The sequence below is a fragment of the Lynx rufus genome, unplaced genomic scaffold (assembly GCF_022079265.1).
Source record: "Lynx rufus isolate CCGP_SWC_20201006 ecotype Redwood Valley unplaced genomic scaffold, mLynRuf1.p SCAF_3, whole genome shotgun sequence".
In the NCBI taxonomy this organism is placed as follows: domain Eukaryota; kingdom Metazoa; phylum Chordata; class Mammalia; order Carnivora; family Felidae; genus Lynx; species Lynx rufus.
This window is the reverse complement of record NW_025814845.1, coordinates 29,134-50,053: the sequence shown is the minus strand read 5'-3', so window position 1 is coordinate 50,053 and position 20,920 is coordinate 29,134. Positions and strand designations below refer to the sequence as shown.

General features: G+C 63.6%; 1 protein-coding gene across 5 annotated transcripts in view; it reads left to right on the top strand.

The window, feature by feature from the left end:
- SH3TC1 (SH3 domain and tetratricopeptide repeats 1) overlaps positions 1-6,650 on the top strand; it is a 32,794-nt gene extending 26,144 nt beyond the window's left edge. For all 5 annotated transcript variants that reach the window (XM_047091117.1, XM_047091116.1, XM_047091115.1 and 2 more), the window contains 4 exons: positions 600-722; positions 1,388-1,538; positions 2,333-2,529; positions 4,874-6,650. In XM_047091117.1, coding sequence (XP_046947073.1) covers positions 600-722; positions 1,388-1,538; positions 2,333-2,529; positions 4,874-5,131 — 729 coding nt within the window. In that variant the 3' untranslated portion in view covers positions 5,132-6,650. The remainder of the gene's footprint in view (positions 1-599; positions 723-1,387; positions 1,539-2,332; positions 2,530-4,873) is intronic.
- Positions 6,651-20,920: the final 14,270 nt, after the last annotated feature.

Below are 20,920 nucleotides of genomic sequence, written 5' to 3'. Positions count from 1 at the left end.
AGCTCCGGTCGGTTTGGGGTGCAGGGTGCGTGGGGCCAGTGCCCAACTGGGAAGAGGGCTTTCCGGCAGCAGGGGATTCACAGGGGCAGAGGCCGAAGGTTCATGGGACTGTGGAAGGTTCTGGACTGCCGGCAGGGCTAGGCCACTCTTGTCCACTCAGCTGGTGTTTGTTGAGCACCTATTATGGGCCAGGCACCGTGCTGGGCCCCAGATGCAGCAGAGAAGCAGCAGTCTTAGTCGTCTGCTCGGAGAGACAGGCAGGTGTTGCTAAGGGCCACGGAGGGACACAGTGGAGGGGACCCCAGCGGAGAGAATGCCGGGGTCCGGGTGTGACCGCCGGGACCCGGAGGCCACCTCTGAGCTGGCTCCCAAACTCCTCAGCAGCCCGCACTTGCGGACCCCCGGCGCCCTAGCTGGACGGGCCTCCCCATGGGACATAGTGGGAAATGATGTCCCCAGCTGCACAGGGACTGAACAAGGCCAGTCCCTCTGGAGGGAGAGGAAAGAGTCACCCGGAGCACGTGTTGTGGGTCCTCGGGGTTGCCTCGAGGGTCTGGGGGAGCCCTGTGGGTCTCACGAGAGCTTCTGCACGCCCGCAGGTGGCCCAGAACGCAGCCCTGTACACGGGGGACCCCAACCTGGGGCTGGAGCTGTTTGAGGCGGCTGGGGACATCTTCTTCAACGGGACCTGGGAGCGGGAGAAAGCCGTGTCCTTCTACCGGGTGAGCCGGGCGGTGAGGGTGGGCCTCAGGGGTGGGGGCGCCTTCCATGGGAGTTTGGGGGGGGGCGGCGGAGGCCTCCCGCCAGGAGGGAGGACTGCCCCACGCACCCGCTTACTTGCTTGGTGGTTTCGCCTGGGATGATCTTGTCCCCCACCCTCACCTGGGAGGGACAGAGAAAGGAGAGGCCGTTTGAGGGACGGAGGCAGCTTTAGGCTTACAGCACCTCAAACCTCAGGGAGGCCAGTCCTGTTCCACTTCGCAGATGAGGAAACTGAGGCTCAGAGAGGCACAGGGGTGTATCACGGGACACACAGCCCCGGGGCCCAGGTCTGCGTGTGCCTGCCCGCCCAGCTCACGGCCTGCGGCTCAGCCCTGGGGAACAGAGAAACGTGCGTGTTTAGAGCGCGGGGTTGGGCCCTCCTGGTCAGGCTCTCACCGCCCGGGGACGGGCTGGTCCCAGGCCGCTGAGACAGATGGGCTGCAGGCCACATCCCAGCTTGCTGGTGGCTCGGTGCCCTGGGGCTGCCAGGACCTCTCTGAGCCGAACACAGATACAGCGGGATGATGGGGAGGACGCTCCCGGCGTGCGGTCGGGGCTCTGAGGGGGGGGCTGGCCCCGGGCCGGCCGCCGCGGGTGAGGCCTGACCCACCCGCCCGTGTGGCAGGATCGGGCGCTGCCCTTGGCCTCCACCACAGGGAACCAGGAGGCCGAGCTGCGTCTGTGCAACAAGCTGGTGGCATTGCTGGCCGAGCTGGACGCGCCCCGGGAGGGCCTGGAGTTCGCCCACATGGCCTTGGCGCTCAGCATCACCCTGGGTAAGCCCTGCACCCCGGCCCCGGCGGGGGAGACCTGGAGGGCGGGCGCAGAAGGCCCGAGGCCGTGGAACCCGGCCCGCGTGCGGGGCCGCTTCCGTCTGCAAGCCGCCTCCTCCGTGCAGGCGGGCCGGGATGCCCCGGGGGACACGTCACACTCACGGGGTGGCTGGGCTTTCTTGGCCAGCTGACCACCAAGGCCGGCCACCGTGCCCCGCGGTCTGGACACCCCGGCTTGTCACCAGCCCCGGCACGCGCCTGTCTGCGTGCCGTCCCTTACCCTTGTTCCTCGCCACACTCAGCCAGCCCCGCTGTCACCTGGCTGGCGAGATCCCCTCACTGCCGGGCACCTCGTGTCCCAGCACCTAACTGTGCTGTTCCCAGCCACCTGCCTTGGAGGTGACAGGACTGGGTGTGCAGACCCCACAGTGCTCGCCTGGAAGGGGGACGATCTGGAGACATCCGGAGGGCATCGGGGGGGGCGGGCAGCAGCTCATACACCAGGAAGGGTGAGCGTCGTCGTGTGTGCGGGTGGACCGAGCCCCGGGGTTTGCGACTGCCTGACTTTGGGGCTCCCCGTCACCCCTTCCAGGCGCCACGGGCAGGTACAGAGCAGGCCCCATGGGCAGGTCCACCTTCCTGAGGCGGACAGCGAGCCTGCAACATCAGGCCCATTGTGCAGATGGGAAGAGTGAGTCTCGGGACAGGAAGCGGCCGGCTTGGGGGCCGGAGCCGGCCTGTGCCCGCCGCCACCCGCAGCCGTAGCCTCACGCGTGCCCCCTCCCCTGCGACCCTAGGGGACCGGCTGAACGAGAGAGTGGCCTACCACCGGCTGGCCGCCCTGCACCACCGGCTGGGCCACGGCGAGCTAGCGGAGCATTTCTACCTCAAGGCCCTGTCGCTCTGCAGCTCGCCCCTGCAGTTCGCCGAGGAGACGCTGTACTACGTGAAAGTGTACCTGGTGCTCGGGGACATCATCTTCTACGACCTGAAGGTGGGCGCGGGCGGGGGGGGGGGGGAGGCGGGGCTCGGGCGCGTCGGGAGCCCTTGCCCCCGCGTGGAGGGGGACCGCACACGGGCCCCGGGGCCCCGGCGTCTCCGGGCCTGGCTCTGCGGCACAGGCAAGGTCAGCAGACGCCGTCGGAGCTCCCCCAGCCCGTGGGGGCGGCTGACGTGTGAACGGACCCTGGCAGCCACTGGGTCAGAGCAGACACGGCCGTGTAGTCGGGGGAGCTTCCCAGGCACGGTAACGGCAAAGCCGAGTCGTGACGGTCAAGCAGGAGTTAGCCGCCGAGGCAGTAGGAGGGGGACGGGACGTTCCGGGGGCAGGGGGACGAGTCACTAGAGACCCACCAGAGACCCAGGTTGTAGGGTGCTACCCAGATCCCGGCCCCTCCTCCAGGAAGCCGACCGCTGTGGGCAGAGCCACTCCTTCCTGGAATCCCGAGTCCCCTTTAATCCTCATGTCCCCCGGGGGTTTGTAGCAGGGACACCACTCCGGGCAGTTCCTGCCCTGTGGGGGCTGGAGGCGCTGGAGCTGGGACGTCACAGACCAGAACCCGGAGATGTCTCTCCATCACTCGCCTGCACAGTCAGGGGCCCCCATCACCCCACCCGGGGCCTAGCGTCGTCCCTGCGCGGTGTCCCTGCTCCGTGCCGGCTGAAGGGCGGGTGCCCGAGCCCAGGGGCCGACTTCTCCCTCCCCCTCCCCACTGAATGGCCCCTCGGGGCTGGGGTGGCGCCAGAAGACCCCCACCCGGTTGGTAGCCCCCAACCCCCTTCCCCGGGGCAGCCTTGGCTGTGCACCGATGACACCTGGTGGTCACAAGTGGTCACTACAGCCTCCCGTGCCCGCTGGGTGGTTCTCGGGGAGCCTGTCGGCAGGGGCGGGGGGTTGGGTACTGCAACGTAGCCTCACTACCTTCCAGTCTGTGTGACCCAGGCTCCGTGTGACCCAGGCTCTGTGTGGTTGGTTCTGCCTGCGAACGCTTTACTGTTCTAGAAGAGTGGAGCCCCCTCGAGGCAGGGCAGAGGCTGAGGGCCAGGCACGGTCAGTTGACCAGGGTAGGATTAGCAGAGCTCCGTGGGGCTCCAGTGCCCGGGATCCTAGAACCCACGAGCCTCTGACCCTGCGACCTGCATACGTGTCTATGTCCCAGGCTGGGCTCTGGGCCGGGCCCTCCCCTGTGTCGGAGCCACGGAGCCTGGCGGTGGGGCAGGACTGTGGCCAGCCTCACCTGAGCTCTTACACCCAGAGCCCTCTGTCGTCTGCAATACATGCCCCTGACCCCTGGCCCATCCGAGGGGGGGGGGGGGGCTGCCCTGGGTCCCGTGTGACTGATTCCTAAGCAGCTCTGTACACGAGGGGGAAACAGGCTGGGAGGCAAAAAAGTTGTCCAAGATGGGGGTCGGGGGCCGGGCCGGGGGCAGCTGCAGGCCCAGAGGTAGCTGATCTGACGCCCAGGCCCTGGGGACGGGGACCTTATCTCTCCACGGTGTCACGGGGCAGGGCTGCAGCTGAGAAGCCCAGGTCCCTGAGCCCGAGAGGCTGGGACCAGGCAGCTTGCCAGCCGCACCATGGCCGCTCTGTCGACAGCACGTCTGTCCTCACCGTGACGACGGCTTGGAAATCCCATCAGGGGCCACGGGCCGACTTCACACCGTCAGCCACGTGCCCAGGAGGGCGAGAGATTCCTCCGAGCCCCCTTTACGGGACAGGCCTGGGCAAGTGCCGCTCTAGAGGTTGGGGGGCCACGGGCATCTTTGCCAATGGCCTCCCTGAATCGAGGTCATCTGTACGCGGGGCCTCAGGGACGAAAGAACAAGGCTGGAACGGGACAGATTTGGGCGTGAATTAGGCACAGGTGTGCACGTCCACACGCGCACACACACGCACACACATGCACACGGATACACAACTCCCAACCACCCGCTTTGGCCAGCTCCTTAGTGAAACTGTCCCCTCCTCCAGGCAGCCCTCCAAGTCCACCTCGGGCTGGCTCAGGTGCCACCCGGGGCTGCCACTGGCGGCCGGTCACCCCTGTGGTCGACGTGGCCCCAGAGTCAGCCGTGGCTCCCACCCTGCACGGGGTCCAGTGCCTGGTAGGGGCTCGGGAGTGTTTGTTGAACTGCTCTGCGTACCTGCTTTTATCCTCTCTCTGTGTGGGGGCAGGGAGGAGCCAGGGCTGCTGAACTGGGGCTTGTCCCTGTTAGAGTGGTCCCTCGGGAGGGACTGGGTGGAGGTGATGGGGGGCCGGGCACGGAGCAGCCTCTGGGGACACAGGCCGGCCAGCCCCTGCCTGCAGCCAGGGGGCGTGTTAATGTCGGGCCTCCTTCAGGACCCCTTCGACGCGGCGGGGTACTACCAGCTGGCCTTGGCAGCGGCCGTGGACCTCGGCAACAAGAAGGCCCAGATGAAGATCTACACGCGCCTGGCCACCATCTACCACAACTTCCTCCTGGACCGCGAGAAGTCCCTCTTCTTCTACCAGAAGGCCAGGACCTTCGCCACCGAGCTCAACATCCGCAGAGTCAACCTGGCCCCGGGCCGGTGCTGGGGGCGGGCGCCCTGGCTGGCCCCCAGCCCCTCACCCTGAGGACGCCTGTCCGCCCTGGCTGGCCCCCGGCCCCTCGCCCTGAGGACGCCTGTCCGCCCGGCTGGCCCCCGGCCCCTCGCCCTGAGGACGCCTGTCCGCCCGGCTGGCCCCCGGCCCCTCGCCCTGAGGACGCCTGTCCGCCCGGCTGGCCCCCGGCCCCTCGCCCTGAGGACGCCTGTCCGCCCGGCTGGCCCCCGGCCCCTCGCCCTGAGGACGCCTGTCCGCCCGGCTGGCCCCCGGCCCCTCGCCCTGAGGACGCCTGTCTGCCCGGCTGGCCCCCAGCCCCTCGCCCTGAGGTCCCCTGTCCGCCCTGGCTGGCCCCCGGCCCCTCGCCCTGAGGACACCTGTCCGCCCGCTGGCCCCCGGCCCCTCGCCCTGAGGACGCCTGTCCGCCCGGCTGGCCCCCGGCCCCTCGCCCTGAGGACGCCTGTCCGCCCGGCTGGCCCCCGGCCCCTCGCCCTGAGGACGCCTGTCCGCCCGGCTGGCCCCCGGCCCCTCGCCCTGAGGACGCCTGTCCGCCCGGCTGGCCCCCGGCCCCTCGCCCTGAGGTCCCCTGTCCTCGCCTCTCCTAGTGTCTCTGGGAGGCTCATTTTCTGGGAAACAGAGGCAGGACGGTAAGGGTCTGATAGCAATAAACGATTTTGCGGCAGCCTGCCAAAGCCCGCAAGGCCCCCTCCCCTGGCCTACCGCCTGGGGAGCGTCCGGGGACCAAGCCCTGTCCCCGGGGGCCCGCCCTGCTGCTGTGAGCTGGAAGGACTGAGTCGGACCGACCCGGGCCAGGTCCCCCTGCCGGCCCCGCGCGGTGTGGCCTCAGGCAAATCACGCCCCTCGCACCCATTTCCTGGCCCGTCAGAGCGGAAGGCGGTGGTGGGATCCCCTGGGCATCTTCCCCCTTCCCCGTGCCCTCACTGTGTGTCGGGCTCTGTGCTCTGCCTTTAACCCTCACGCCGACCTCACCGGGCCCGCACCGTTGGGTCTGTTATCGTCTCCATTTCCGGCCGAGGCACAGAGAGGGTAGGTGCCCTGCCCGCCGTCACACAGCAGGTAGGTGGGGCAGAGCCGTAACCACTGTACCACCAGCCCGCCTGCCTCGGGGGATGTGTCAGCATCAAGACCCAGGGGCGCGTCCTGGAAGAAGGTGTTAGCACGTCATTGCACCTCTGCCCCTTCCTGCGTCCCGAAGGCGAGCGAGGGGAACGCGGCCCACACGCTCCGTCACCTGAGAGTCCTCTGGCCCAGCCCGGCCGGTCCCACCTGCACCCGCCAGCCAGCCAGGCCGGGAGGGGGGTGGCCTCCAGCCCTGTGCGGAATGTGCTGCTGTGAGTGCGTCTAGGGGCTCATCTGGGCCCCCATGTGCCAGGAACCCTCCACTTACAGTCAGGGAAACTGAGGCTCAGAGAGGCCGTGGGCGTCCCAAGTGGTTCTCACCCGCACGGCACTGTTCCGATCTCTTTTTCTTTAATTTATTTTGTTAAACAAGGTGACATTCACGTAAGATAAAATGAACCATTGAAAGTGACCGACTCAGAGGCGTTTTGTGCAGGTAGATGTGGTTCAGCCACCCGCCTGTGCCTGGTTCGGATACATTATCGTCTCCCCATAGACACCGCCCATGTCACCTCTCCTTCCCCCCCCCCACGACCCTCCTTTAGCAGAAGGGGAAACTGAGGCCGGCAGGGGCTCTCCACTATCCTTCCTGCCTCTGCCGCTGGGGTCTGGGGGCGTCCCCCCCCTCCTGCCCGGCTCAGCGGCGGCCTGCAGGCCCCGCCCCGGCCTCTCCCACCAGGGGGCAGCAGAGAGCCTTCCAGAAGCGGGCGCAGAAGCCGGGGAAGCTTCTAACCTTGACCCCAAACTGGCTTCTCGCGGTCGCTGGGAGGGGAACATGGGAGGAGGCCATGCTGTAATTGAAAACAGGACGACCTGACGACCCGCGCTGGGCCTGCAGCCTCCCCGTGTCGGGTCGGACTGTTGGGCAGGTCACTCGGAGGCCACCACCTGCCTCAGAACCCGCGCCTTCCCTGACCTCCAGCTGTGGCCCTCACCCCTCCCGCCCCGGCTTCCCAGCGCCCCACCCCTGCCTGCTGGGACCTCCCCGTTGCCCTGGGGCAACAGGCCTGGTGGCCCCAAGGGCACGTTCTGTCGGTCAGCTCCTGGCTTCCACACCCAGCCCCCCACTCAGAGGCTGGGGATTTGGGGTGAGTTCACTGGAGCCCCAGTTTTGGTCGAAAGTAAAACGAGACCGATGGCCCCCGTACGGGGGTCGAGGGAGGACTCACGGAGCCGAGGGCTCGGTGCCGGACCCCGGGCTAAGAGTTGCCTGCTTCCTTCTGATGCGCCACGGGATGCGCTCCAACAACCACAGGCTCCGGAACTCTGAACCAAAGGCTGAGTCACTGGTCGAGTCTCTTCGCGTCTCAGACCCTCAGTCTCTTCTTCATCTGTCACCAAAACCAAACCTACCGCAAGGTCCTGAGGAAGAAGAGAGAGCACGTGCCAGGCACAGAGCTGGGCGGCCAGTCCCTCGTTTTCGGCCAGAGCAAGGAGGGGGCGGGCAGCGGGGGGGCCCTTCAGAGACCAGGGCCCCAGGCGGTAACCCCAGAGCCCCTCTTGGAGCAGAGCGCGTGTGAGACGGGCACGTGCCTGGCACCCGTGCGCCGACTGGGCACGCAGCCCAGGAGCCCCGCTGCCCCAGCCGTAGAAGGAGGCGTCTCCACCGGGCCCGTTCGGGGACCCGCGTGTGGGGTCACCAGCTGCCGCAGGCCGTGCTCAGGGCTGAGCCACGTGGGGACGATGAGGGGGGACAAATGGCCCCTCCTACAGGAGGAGCCCCCGGGCCAGGGATAAAACCACTCCTTGCCAGGGGTCCCTGGAGACTCCCATCCACCTCCCCAAACAGAGAGGGAAGGCAACCCCCCCAGGGTCACACAGCCCCACTTCCCAACTTCAGGGTCCCGGACGTCCCCACCCCGGCTTGGCCGTCTCTGCCTCCGTGGAGACCACCTCTTTCTGGGCACCGGGTTCTTACGAGGGACAAATGTTGACCCAAGCGTAGGCGGGCCCTGGCTTTGGATAGGGAAACTGAAGCTGAGAGAGGGATAGCGACCGTCCCAAGGACACACAGCATCCGTCATCCTCTTCGTCACCGTGGAGCGACGGCAGCCCCATCACCTGCGAACAGGGAGCGGGCGGGAGCTGCGGGGGGTGGTCGTGCCTGGTGTGAGGCTGGGCGCTCTCCCAGGCCAGGTCTCTGGCGACGGGAGGGCCCCCTCAGGGAGACCTGGACCCCCGGCTGCAGAGGGCCCTCCCTCGCCAAGGAGAGGTGTCTCGGCGGCCCTGACATTCTGCTGGGGACAAGAAGGTCTGAGTGGCCCGTGGTCGCAGCTGCGTTTGGGGGGGTCAGCCCGAGCTTCCTGGGCCGCGTGCACCTGGCCTGGGAGGGGGTCTGTCGGCCACCAGCTGCACGGCTCGGGGAACCTGTCTGCCGGCCGCGGGGCGGGGGGTCTGTGCGAGCCCAGGCTTTGCTTCCCTCCGCCCCTGTGTGACCCGGAACTCCCGGCAAAGTCACGTGTGCCGATGGGCCTTGCCCTCCGCGAGCCTCAGCTTTCTGTACGCGAAGGACGAGAGAAGTTCCGTGCCAAGGTGTTAGGAGGGTTGACGGCGGCTTTCGAAACACTGGTGCCGTAACAAACGGGGGCTTATTGGGGTCACCACGGCCGACGTGACAAGGTGAAAGAGGACGGGGTGTGCTTTCCCCCAGACGGAAGGCAGAATTCCAAAACGGCCCTGGAGAACCCCCTTCCCTGAGTGAGCTGCAGCCATGGGGTTTCACTCCTAGAAGTAGGTTATGTTCCATGGAAAACGTGAAGTGGGTTGCAGATGTAATTATGTCTCATCAGTGGACGGGGTTACTCAAACAGGAGAGTATCCCGGTGGGCCTGACCTAACCAGGCGATCTCTCTAACAGAGGGTCCAGCCTTCCCTGCAAGGAGAGATCTAAGCTGCTCTCCTTGTGGCCCTGAGAAAGCAAACAGCCACGGTGTGAACTTCCCTTAGAGGGGCCACATGCAAGGAGCTCCGGGGTCCCCTGCGGCTGCCCTCGAGCACGGGGACCTCAGTCCTGCAACCACAAGGAACTGAGTTCTGCCAACGACCATGTGGTTTGGGAGGCGTCCCCGATCCTCAGCTCAAATCACAGCCCCCGCGGACACCTTGACTGCAGCCGGCTGAGACCCTGAGCAGAGAGCCGGGCCCAACTCCTGACCCCCAGAAAGTGTGAAGCAGCAAATGCGTGCAGTTTTCAGCCGATAAGCTCGTGATCATTTGCTACGAGGCTCGGATAACACGCACCGAGGCCAAAGGCCAGGCGGCCCTGCAGCCTGACCCCACCTTGCAGGGGCCGCGTTCAGCCCCGCCGCTGGCTGCCCTCCCCAGCGCCGTCCTCGCCTGTGCACCTGTGCGCCCGCCTGTCCGTGCTCTCCGGGCTCCACTCGTCCACGTGTGAGGCCTGGGCCTGGCTCCCGCACCTGCAGTAAAGGAAGGAGAGACGGGGAGGGCCGGGCGTCGGGACCCCGGGCTCTCAGCCGCCCTCTGCAGACAGTCTGGGTCCCCCCGAGCAGAGGGCGATCTTCCGGGTGGGCCTGCGCCCCTGGACACGAGGGGCCTTGCCGTCGCCCCGGGGCAGCCGTTTCCACCCTCGCCTGTGCTCCCCAGGCCGGCCCTCACCTCCAGCCAGAAACGAAAGCATTTCACAACCTCTGTGGCTTTGGGCCGGGTTTGCATGGCGTCCCGGGGAAGAGGGAACACGGGGCCGGGGTGTCTCCGGGAAACAGGGGCGTCCCCCCCAGAACACGCAGGGTGGGCTCCGTGTCTGTGATGGCTCTGGTGCGCCTGTCTGCAGGGCGGGGGAGCCTCTCTGGAGACCCATCAATTTGGGGAAGTGGTGAGGCCAGGGGAGGGCCGGGCGGGGTTTTCAGAGAAGGGCAAGGGAGGGAGCCGAAGCTGTCTCAGGTTCCAGAACAGGCCCCACCCCTGGGGCAGGACAGGGCGCGGGGCGGGGGGGTAGGGGGGGGACAGGCCCAGAGCAGGCCCCTCTCCTCACATTCTGCACCACCCCGCCCCATGGGGGCAGCCCCTGTGCACATCCGGCCCTGAGCCCGTCCTTACCCAGGCTCAAGGCCCGCGGGCCAGCAGGGAGGACCCTGCAGAGTGCGGTCACGGCTGATGCCCCCCGGAATCCTCGGTCCAGCACGACAGACACCCGCTCCTGCCTCGGCCTGGATCCTGGAGCCCAGTGCGAGGTTGGGGGGGCCCTGACCAAAGGGACATCTGCTTTCCAGGACACGGCCCAGACGGTCCTGCCTGGGCAGGGTCGCCTCCCACTTCTGCCTGGCCCCGGGGGACGGTCCTCCCGGTGCAGGAAGGGACCTTCTTGGGCAGCCAGAGCACTCTGGACTCAGCCGCTCATCGGGCTGCACCCCAATGTCCGCCAACACCGTGGGGCAGACCCGCAGAGGACCCCGGAGCCACTCGGCGGATGCAGGAAGGCATTCCGCGTCCTCCCAGCCCCCACCCCCGGGGATAAACACCCTCAGCAAGTGAGACCCGCCCCAGCTCACGAGGGCTTTCTCCCCTCCGTGGAGCCTGAACGGGTTCCGTGTGGGTCCAAGGGGGGCCGGGTGGTGCCCCCCCACTTCTAGTCCACCTGGTCCTGAAGGTCACAGAAAACCATCAAACCAAGGAAAATAAACGAGTGGGGGCCACCCGGGGGGCTCAGTCGGTTAAGCGTCCAGCTCGTGACTTCGGCTCAGGTTGTGATCTCATTGTTCGTGAGTTTGAGCCCCACAGTGGGCTCTCTGCTCCTCTCTGATTTCTACTCTCTCTTTCAAAAATAAGTAAACTTAAAAAAAAATTGAATGGTTTTATTTATTTTTTAAGAGAGAGAGAGAGAGAGAGAGACACAGAATCCGAAGCAGGCTCCAGGCTCTGAGCTGTCGGCACAGAGCCCGACGCGGGGCTCGAACCCACAGACCGCGAGAGCGTGACCTGAGCCCGAGTCGGACGCTTAACAACCGACTGAGCCCCCCAGGCGACCCTAAATAACCATTTTTAAGAAGTGATAAGTCATCCTGCATGAAAAGACATCACGGACATGGTGGTAAGACAAGACACAGACTTGGAGAAGACACCTGCATGTGTCCCGAGCGGGGGTAACTCTGTGTGTGTGTGTGTGTGTGTGTGTGTGTGTGTGTGTGTGTGTTTATTATATGTGATACATACAGCATACATATGCACGTGTATACAATGTAACCACACACACACACACAGGGTGGACTGTTTTAAATAAAGGGGCAAATGCCACAGCAGACGTGCACCCACAGTCCCCGGCCAGCCTCACGCAGGCACCCCGGGAGACGTCCAGGTTCGTACCGAAGCACCCTTTGTGTCGGCAGACGTGATAGGAGGTCGGGTACCGTCTTCCCTGCAGAGACGGCGTCTCCTCCCCCCTGAGCGGCTCTGGCCGGTGCACATGAGCGTGCAGGACGCAGGCAGAGGCTTGGAAAGCGTGGCTGCACGCTCGGGGCTCGGCTGCTTACCGCGGGCCGGGAGCCCCGAGGCCTCCGCGTAGCCAGCCGAGCCCCCTTGGCGAACACGAGGCCGCCGGCAGGAGAAACAAGGTGCCCCCGACGACCGCCATCCCGATTCGACTCACGTGAGGTTTGCCACCTTGAGGCTGATTCCCGCGGAGGGGACCCTCCCAGCCTGGCCAATCCCGGGGGCCCACCCGAGGTCACTGAAGGCAGCTCTGGGAGCAGACGCCGCTGTCCGGCTGTCCTGAGCCTGTAGCAGCCTCCCCGGCACCCCTCACCCCTTCTCCCTTCTCCCGTCCCGGCCCTGCTCGGCAGCCCTCGACATCGGGTGGGTTTTGTTTTTAATTCCGGGAGGGCCGGGCTCGTAGGGCTCAGAGCAAAGTCTGGAGGCCATCAAGCGGGCAAGAGACCCGGAGGAAGTGTGGACGCGCACGACTGAGGGCAAGCGGCCAGTCTGAAAAGGCTGCACGCCGTGTGGCCGACCATCCACGGGACATTCCGGAACAGGCAGGACGGCGGGGACGGTAAGATCAGCGGTGGCCGGGGGCTGGGGGCCGGGGAGGGCAGAACAGGTCGGAGCCCAGGGTTGTTGAGGGCAGTGGGCCGCGCCGGGCGAGACCATAACGGCGGGTCTGCCTGCCATCACACGTGTGTCCGAGCCCGCGGAAGGCACACGCCGAGAGGGACCTTGACGTGAACCGGGGGCTGCGTACGCACGCGGGTTCACCAATTTAACAAAAGCACCCTCTCGTGGGGGTGCTGGGAGGGGAGTGGGGGAGGCTCTGGGCCAAGGGGGGGGACTTTGACTACAAAGGGCCCCTTCTGCCGTGGGGCCCCCGAACTCCCTTAGGGAATCAGATCGGGGTGGTGCGAAAAATGTTATCCGGCGCGGCTCCAGCAACAGAGCGACTCTGGCCGAGGGCGACTGCCTGTCAGACCCCCCGGCGTGGAGGCCGTGGACGTGTTGAGAGTCCTCTGGGGGGCACCCGCCTGGCAGCCCCCTCGAGGAGGGTGTGAGCGAGGGCCGGCAGGATGGGACACCCCGCCTCCAGCACCAGACCCCGCGGCCAGCAGGGGCGTCCAGGGCTGGGGGTGTCTCCTCGGCAGCTGAGCCAACCGTTACCCCTGAGAACCGAGGGCAAGGGGAGGAACATCCCCAGTTGGCCAAGTTCCCATCCTAAGGTGGCCACACTTAAAACCAAAGTGAGGGGCGCCTGGGGGGCTCAGTTGGTGAAGCATCTGACTTCAGCTCACGTCGTGATCTCACGGTACGTGAGTTTGAGCCCCACCTCGGGCTCTCTGCTGTCCTGCTGGACATCCTCTGTCCCCCCCTCTGTACCCCCCGTCCCCTGCTGCGCACTCTGACTCAAAAATGAGTAAACAGTAAAAATACATACACAAATAAAACCAAAGTGATCGGGTCCCTACGAATGGAGAGAACACGGTCTCTGCAGTCACTGGGGCCCGACTTTCTTGTCATTTGGCCCGAGGTGGAGACCCGGCATTGGAATTTTTGAAAGCCCACAGAGTCTAGCGGGCAGTCTTGGGGACCACCGAGGGACTGAGTCTCCGCTCGTCCGACCCTTCCTGCTGCCCGGGTTTCCCGAGCTGGTGGGCTTGGTCCCGGCACGTCCCTCTCTTCCGCGGGCTGGGTGGGTCCTTTGGGGGAAGGGGCAGGGGTGAGGGAAACGCGGCAGGTGGACGTAGGGGTCTGGACTGCGAGTCAGTATTTCAGGATTTTTTTTAACTTCGTATTCATTTGTTCAAGGGTAAGAGTGCGTTAGCTTCCTGTGGCGGCTGTAACACACGCGGGGGGGGGGGGCTTAAAACGACAGAAATTACCCTCTCACCGTCTGGGGGCCAGACTCTGAAATGGGGGAGTCGGCAGGGGCTCCTCCCTCCGGGGGCCCGGGGAGAATGGCTTCCTGCCCTTTCCGGCTTCGGGAGCTGGGCTGCCGCACCGCTGGGCCGGTGGCTGTGTCTCTGGAACCTTCCAGGGTGCATCCTGGAAACCTCCTCCATCACCCCCCACCGCCCCGTGTGTGCCCTCACTCTCTGCTCCCCCCACCCCCGAGAAGGACGCTTGCGAACCCAGGTCGGACCCACCAGCTAATCCGGGATAACCCCCCTCTTCATATCCTTCACGTAAACCCATCTCCAAACTCCTTGTTTTGCCGTATGAGGTCACGTTCACACGATCCAAGGTTAGGACGTGGACATTTCTGGGGGGGGGTCGTCTTCCTGCCGCTCCCACCTGTCGAGGGCCATTCAGCCCTCCTCCATTGCCCCATAGAGGGCAGTGAGGGAGGTGGAACTGTGGGTGTAATGTCAGATAGACCCCGGCTGTGGGCCCCTCACCAAACACAGACGGAGGCGGGCAGGGGGCGCCGGTCCCCTCCACAGCAGCCGCCCGAGTCCCCCCGAGGGAGGGACGGGGGAAGCCTGTCCTGGAGCCCGGAGACCGGCTTCCTGGCAGTGGTGGGTCCCTGGGAAGGTTGGTCCGTGTGAGCGCGGCTGGCCCTGTGGGAGGCAGGAGCCCGGGCGGAAGCTGGCGGTTTCCTCCCGGGAAGCCGGCGGCTCAGGGCCTCCACGGTGTGTGTGATCCCGTCTCCCCCCGAGGGCTCCTTTGTTCTGGGTCTGGGGTCTGGATTCTGAGAGCTGGGTTTCCTTTCCTTTGGGAGGGGTGAGGGGAGGACCCGCCCCCATCACCAGTGTCTGTTTTGACGCTTTGCTTACTCACCAATGGCTCGTTTCTTTCACGAAGAGCCTGAGGACAGGGAACGGGTTGAATAGCGTCCCCCCAAATCACGTCGACCTGGAGCCTGGGGTGGTGGCAAAGCTCTGAGCCCAGGAGTCCGTGCCCCGCGGCCGCTCACCAGCTCCGTGATTTGGGCAAGTTTCATGCTCTCCCTGGGCCTCAGTTTCCACATCTGTACAATGGAGGCGGCTGCTTCCCGGCCCGGCCAAGCTCTGCTCCTCTGCGGTGACAGATGGGAAAGTGAGCGTTTTCCCCCGAGGTTGTTGGTGGACCTGACCTTCCGTCTTCCGGGCGCCGGAGGTCAGTCCTGAGCTCTGAGCATCCCAGACGCCCGCCGGCCACCAGCTGGAGGCGGCCAGCCCCCCTCCCCCCTCCGGAAACAACCCCAGGACCGCAAGTCTGGGAAGAACCCTCCTCCTGGCCCTGGGAATGGCCCTGGGGACCAGGCCTGTCTGCTGGAGAAGACAGTGACCGGCCTATAAACACTGACACGCAGCCAGACGGAGCAACGTTCCCACAACACCTGCCCACACCGCTCGAACTCACACGATGTGCACACAGGTGTGTGCGTGCACATCCACGCCTACGTGGCACACGCGCACACCCGCACACACGTGTGCGCACACACGAACACGGCTCCAAAGTAACTCTCGACCGTCGTACCCTCAGTACGTGTCTGTGTGGAGAAAGGCAATCATTAAAGGAAAAATCAGCCCGAGTCCCGCCTCCGAGAGGCGCAGTTTGGAGAATCTCCTTCCAGACCCGGATAGGAGGGACGAGTAGGCACATACCCTTTCTGATTTTTACAAAAAGGCATCATACGGCCCTTCCGTGCATATTGTCGTCTCTTTCACCCCGGGGACACCCTCTTCACGAAGCATGAAGCCTTCGTGCCCCGTGGGACACACTTCCTTGAGCAACGGCCGTGTGGCCTCCGAGGCGATCCCAGCGCTCGGCGGACCGAAAGGGCCGTGGGGAGAAACACCCCCAGCTAAGCGCTACGTGAAGCCTTCTTCCTCAGGAGAGGTCCTGGGAGCCCTGGAGCCCGGCGGCGAGCAGCTCTCTCTGCAGGGGAGTCTGTCCCTGTCTGTGCGTCCGGCTCTCCCCGCCCCACCCTGAAAGAGCGAGCCGCGGGCTGGGGTGAGCGGGCAGGGACCTTGCCCTGAAGCCTCACTCGGTTTGGTACGAGAGACCACGCGGCTGTCCTTGCACGGGGACACCCTGAATCACTTCTGCTTGTCACCGGGCTGCAAAGGGCAGCTTTGCTGGAGAGCAGCCCCAGGGGGCCACGTTCACGGAAACGTGGCCTTATAACACCCTCCTTCCAGTGGACTCCGTGGCCGCAGTGAACACAGAACGAGGCTCTGGGCACCTGGCACGGTCGAGACCCTCCCGGTGCCACACCACCCAGGACGCAGCTACGTGCCCGGGAGCAGGTGCCCAGGGAGGGCTGGGGAGGCTGGGCGTGGGTGAGAAACACTGGCGTCAGACCTGCCCTGGGCACTAGCCTGCCCGGTGACCCCAGAATGGGGTCCCGAGTACAACTGTGTGGGTGGAGGACAGGACCTTGAGCCGGGCCTTAGGGACAGGGGCAGGTGGAAGGAAGGCGGCCGTGCAGAAGGACAGTGTGGGCACAGGCCTGAGGTGGGGACCGGGAAGGGGTCGCATGGGATGGCCGAGGCTGACCTTGGCTAGAGCACGGGACCATTCCGTCCTGTTAAAGGAGCTGTGATGTCTTTTTAATCGTAGTGAAATATATTTAAGATAAAATTTACCTTTGAACCATTTTTAGGTATACAGTTCGGCAGCATTGAGTGCATTCATAACGTGCAACCACCAGCATCTCCAGAGCGTGGTCACCTCCCCCGTGCACTCTGGACACTCGCCCCTCGTCAGATGTGCCACCAGCAGGTGTATGTGTCAGTCGCCTGTTCCCTCTGTTGACCGATTGTGTCCTTGACATACAAGGGGTTTCGTTTTGACGGAGGCCTGTTCCCTTGGTGTCCTATCTAAGAAACAGTCACCAAATTCAACGTCATGAAGCTTTTCTCTAATTTTTCTCCCAAGAGTTTTATTGTCTTACTGTTATGTTTAGGTCTTTGATCCACGTTGAGTGAATGTTTGGATATGGTGTGAGGTAGGGGTCCAGCTTCACTCTTTTGCATAAGGATGTAAAAAGGCTTGTTAAATTTCTTTTATTTTTTTAAGTGTGTTTATTTATTTTGAGAGAGACAGAGAGAGCAGGGGAGGGCCAGAGAGAGGGGGGAGAGAGAGATTCCCAGGCAGGCTCTGTGCTGTCAGCATGCAGCCCGATGCAGGGCTCAAACCGACGAACCTCGAGATCGTGACCTGAGCCAAAATCAAGAGTCAGACGCTCAACTGACTGAGCCTCCCAGGCACCCAGAGAAGGATTTTTTAAAAGGAAATTTAATATATATATATGCTGCTTACCGAAGCAGTTAAGAAACATTTCTTGGGTAGAAAAGTACTCAAAAAGAACATTCCAACCACAGACCATGTACAGAGAAGTGACAACTTCAAACATTTCCTCCTGTAAAAACTGTGTGTGTGTGTGTGTGTGTGTGTGTGTGTGTGTTGTAATGTCGCAATCATATAACACGCAGAATTTCCAAACCTGCTCTCCTCCCACTGTATCTGGGAGGCGGAGGCTCCCACTTTCCCTCACACCTCCCGAGCTCTGTGTCCTGTAGTCCCGGCCCCCGGCCCCACGAGCCCACAGGGATCCCGTGCTCCTCCCTCCACACCAATCCCTTCCTGCATCTTAACATAACCTGGTGTTTCAGGCCAAGACACGCTATTGGTTTTTGCTCTTTTCTTAGTTTTCTCTCTGCCGCTCTTTAGAGCAAAACTGCAGGTAAACGTCGTCCCTTCCCTCTGCCCTCTCCACCCCCCTCCCAGCTCTCAGACCCCCAACAAGGCTGTCTGGTCAGCGGCCAGCAACCAGACCTCCTCCAAGCAGTCCAGAGCACTCCAAACATCCCCTCGCCTCAGGGCCTTTGCACAGGCCCTCCCTGCTGCCTGCAGCCCTCCTCTCCACAAACCTGCAGAATCCCTCTTCCTTCACCTCCTTCCCGTCGGGGCTGAGTGTCCCCCTCCCGGGGAGGCCTTCCCAGCTGCCTCAGTGCAAGTGCGGTCCCCGCACGGCCCCCTCCCACTCAGCTGGCTTATGTTTCCCAGAGCGGTCACACCACCAGACACGTGTTACGCTTACTCGTTCGTTGTCCGCCTGCTCCGTTTGACCTCAGCCCCGCACAGCAGGGACTCTGTCCACTGACCTAAGACCGGCCCCTGCCCGCTGTCCTCTGCAATGTTTACTATTTGCCGAATGAACGCGTGACAGATACAACTTTGCCTTTAGGACTAAATTTGGCACTTGTCGTTTTGGGACTGATGTGTCATTACCTCCCTGACTCTGTGGTTCAACCACCTTCGGAGGCTGCTTCCAGTCCTTTTATGCCACATGCTACGAACTGCCAGGCACATGACTCCACTCACCTCTGAGGCATTAGCTCACCTGGGGACGGTCTTTCGCAGCGAGAGTACATGGGCGTACCTTTCCCAGCCCTCAAAGATCTAAAGCACGGGTATGTTTCTTTCACAAACTGGAGGAACTTGATTGGAATGAAATTTGGGGGGGAGGGCAGAGCTTTTCCTCAAAATTCTACATATTGTCCCATTGCCTCCTGAGATTTAGAACCACTGAGCCTGGTGTGCAGAGCCGTGGTGTGCAAAGCCTCCTGAGACTTAGAAACACTGAGCCTGGTGTGCAGAGCCTGGTGTGCAAAGCTCAGTGTGCAAAGCCCCAGTGTGCAGAGCCCGGTGTGCAGAGCCCTGGTGTGCAAAGCCTCCTGAGATGTAGAACCACTGAGCCCAGTGTGCAGAGCCTGGTGTGCAAAGCTCAGTGTGCAAAGCCCCAGTGTGCAGAGCCCGGTGTGCAGAGCCCTGGTGTGCAAAGCCTCCTGAGATGTAGAACCACTGAGCCCAGTGTGCAGAGCCTGGTGTGCAAAGCTCAGTGTGCAAAGCCCCAGTGTGCAGAGCCCGGTGTGCAGAGCCCTGGTGTGCAAAGCCTCCTGAGATGTAGAACCACTGAGCCCAGTGTGCACCCGGTGTGAGGAGCCCAGTGTGCAGGGGCCTGAGGACCGGCGGGAGCTGTCTCCCTGAGGCCACACGAAGGCCAAGACCAACACCTAGGGTGTGGGGTCTGTATCACGTCCTGGCACCTGCAGGAGTGGGTGGCCGCTCATCACCGAGATGAGCCCGCGCGGTACGGGCGGGCGGGGACGCTCACCTCCCTCCCGACACACAATCACCACTTCTGTCCGTGTGTTCGTGGGGAGAACTTTAAGAGCTGCTCTGTGCAACCCCCAAGGAAACGGTGCGGCCACCGCGCCGTGGGGTGGGGCCCCCACATTCGCCTGCTCGCTGAAGTTCGTGTCCCCGGACCAGCGTCTCCCCACCCCCACCGCCCTCAGCGCAGGCAGCGCCCGCTCTGCTCTCCGCCCCGACGAACTCGGCCTCCGTAGACCCCCATACGGGCAACGTCGTGCGCTGTTTGTCTCTCTCCGCGCGACTCAGGTCCGTCCGTGTCGTCGCAAGCGCCGGCAGTTCGTCTGTCTCACGGCTGAGTCGCGCCCCATCGTCCACACTCGCCACATCCCCCTACCCGCTCGTCCCTTGGTGGACGCTGGGGTTGCGTCCGTGTCTCGGCTGCGTGAATGATGCTGCCAAGACCACGGGGGCGCAGAGAACCCTCCGTAGCCCGCTCGCACTTCCTTTAGGTCCATCCCTGAGGCGGGTCGTAGGGTAGTTCTGTTTTGACCTTTGTGAGGACCCCACACTGTTCTCCAGAGCGGCTGCACCAGTGTGCGTTCCCACCAACAGCGCACGAGGGTTCCCCTTTCTCCGCATCCTCGTCTACACCTGTTGTTGCCTGAGTTGCTGACTTTCGCCATTCTGACAGGTGGGAGGTGCTATCTAACCGTGGTTTTGATTTGTGTTTTCTGATGATGAGTGGCGCTGAGCATCTTTCGTGTGTCTGCTGGCCATCTGTGTCTTCTTTGGGTGCAGGGGGTGCAGGGGGTGCAGGGGTGCAGGGGGGATGCATGTGGGTGCAGCAGGACCCCTACCTCACACGACACACAGAATGACCCGAAGGGGTCCCAGGCCCATAGACAAGCACCAAGGTTTTATCGCCCTTAGAGAAAAACACAGGTGTCCTCGTGACGTTGGGGTAGGCTAGGCCTTCTCAGATATGACACCTAAGATCGCAAGCGAACAAACACAAAAACGGACAAATTGGGCTTTATCAAAATTAGACTTTTGTGCCTCAAGGACACCGGTTAAAATACAACCCATAGAACGGGAGAGAACTGCTCACAAATCATATATTCGATAAGGGACTTTTATCCAGAACATAGAGGTAACTCCTGCGACTCAGTGATTTCAAAAGGCCCCCCAATTTAAGGACGGGCAAAGGATCTGAACAGACATTTCTCCAAGGAAAACATACAAATGGCCGAAAAGCACACGGACATCATGAGCCGTCAGGGAAACGCAAACCGAAACCACAAAGAGACGCCCTTCACATATATTAGGGTGACTTTTAATGCATTTTTAGGAGACGGAAAAGTAGCAAGGGTTGGCAAGGAGGCAGAGGGCGGGAGCCCGGGGCGCTGCTGGCGGGGGCGAAGGGCACTGCGGTCACCAGGGAAGACGGGTTGGCGGCTCCTCCGGAGGTCGGTCCGCGAGCCCCGGCAACTCTGCTCCCGGGAGTGCGCTCCCAAATGCTCCTTGACGGTGACTGGATGAACCAAGCGTCGCGTGTCCGTGCGGTGGACCCCCTGTGCAGCCGTGAAAGGGGACAGAGCGCCGACAGGTGCCACACCTTTTAGGGCTCCATGTGCCTGACATGTCCGGAGAGGGCGGGTCTGCGGGGACGGAGGAGGCACGTTACTGGTTGCTGGGGGGCGGGGGGGGGGGAGTGGCAGCTAACGGGCGCAGGGTTTGTTCGGGGGCGTTCTAAAATTAAGTGTGGGGACGCCTGCACACGTCTGTGAACACGTGAAAACGCACTGACGCGTGTCCTTTGTGCGGCGTGTGAATCACGTGTCACTGAAGCCGGTACAGTTTTCCAAACCGGAGATGCCAGCGATGGGGTGTGCAGTCGGAACCCCGGAGGGACGGAGGAGGAAGTCCCCGCTGTGAGGCGTCCTGGGAACGAGGGGGTGCCAGCCAGGACCTGGGGCAGGGGCAGGGCGGGTCGGAGGGCGGATGAAAGCCAAAGGCGGGACAGGTAGGCGGAGGGCAGAGACCGTCGTCCAGGAGGGTGGGAGGCGTGGGGCGCAGCTGCCCTCAAGGAGGGGGGCACTCAGTGCCCGGGGCCCCGGTCTCTGCCGGCTGGTCGGCTGGTGCCCTGGCAGCCTC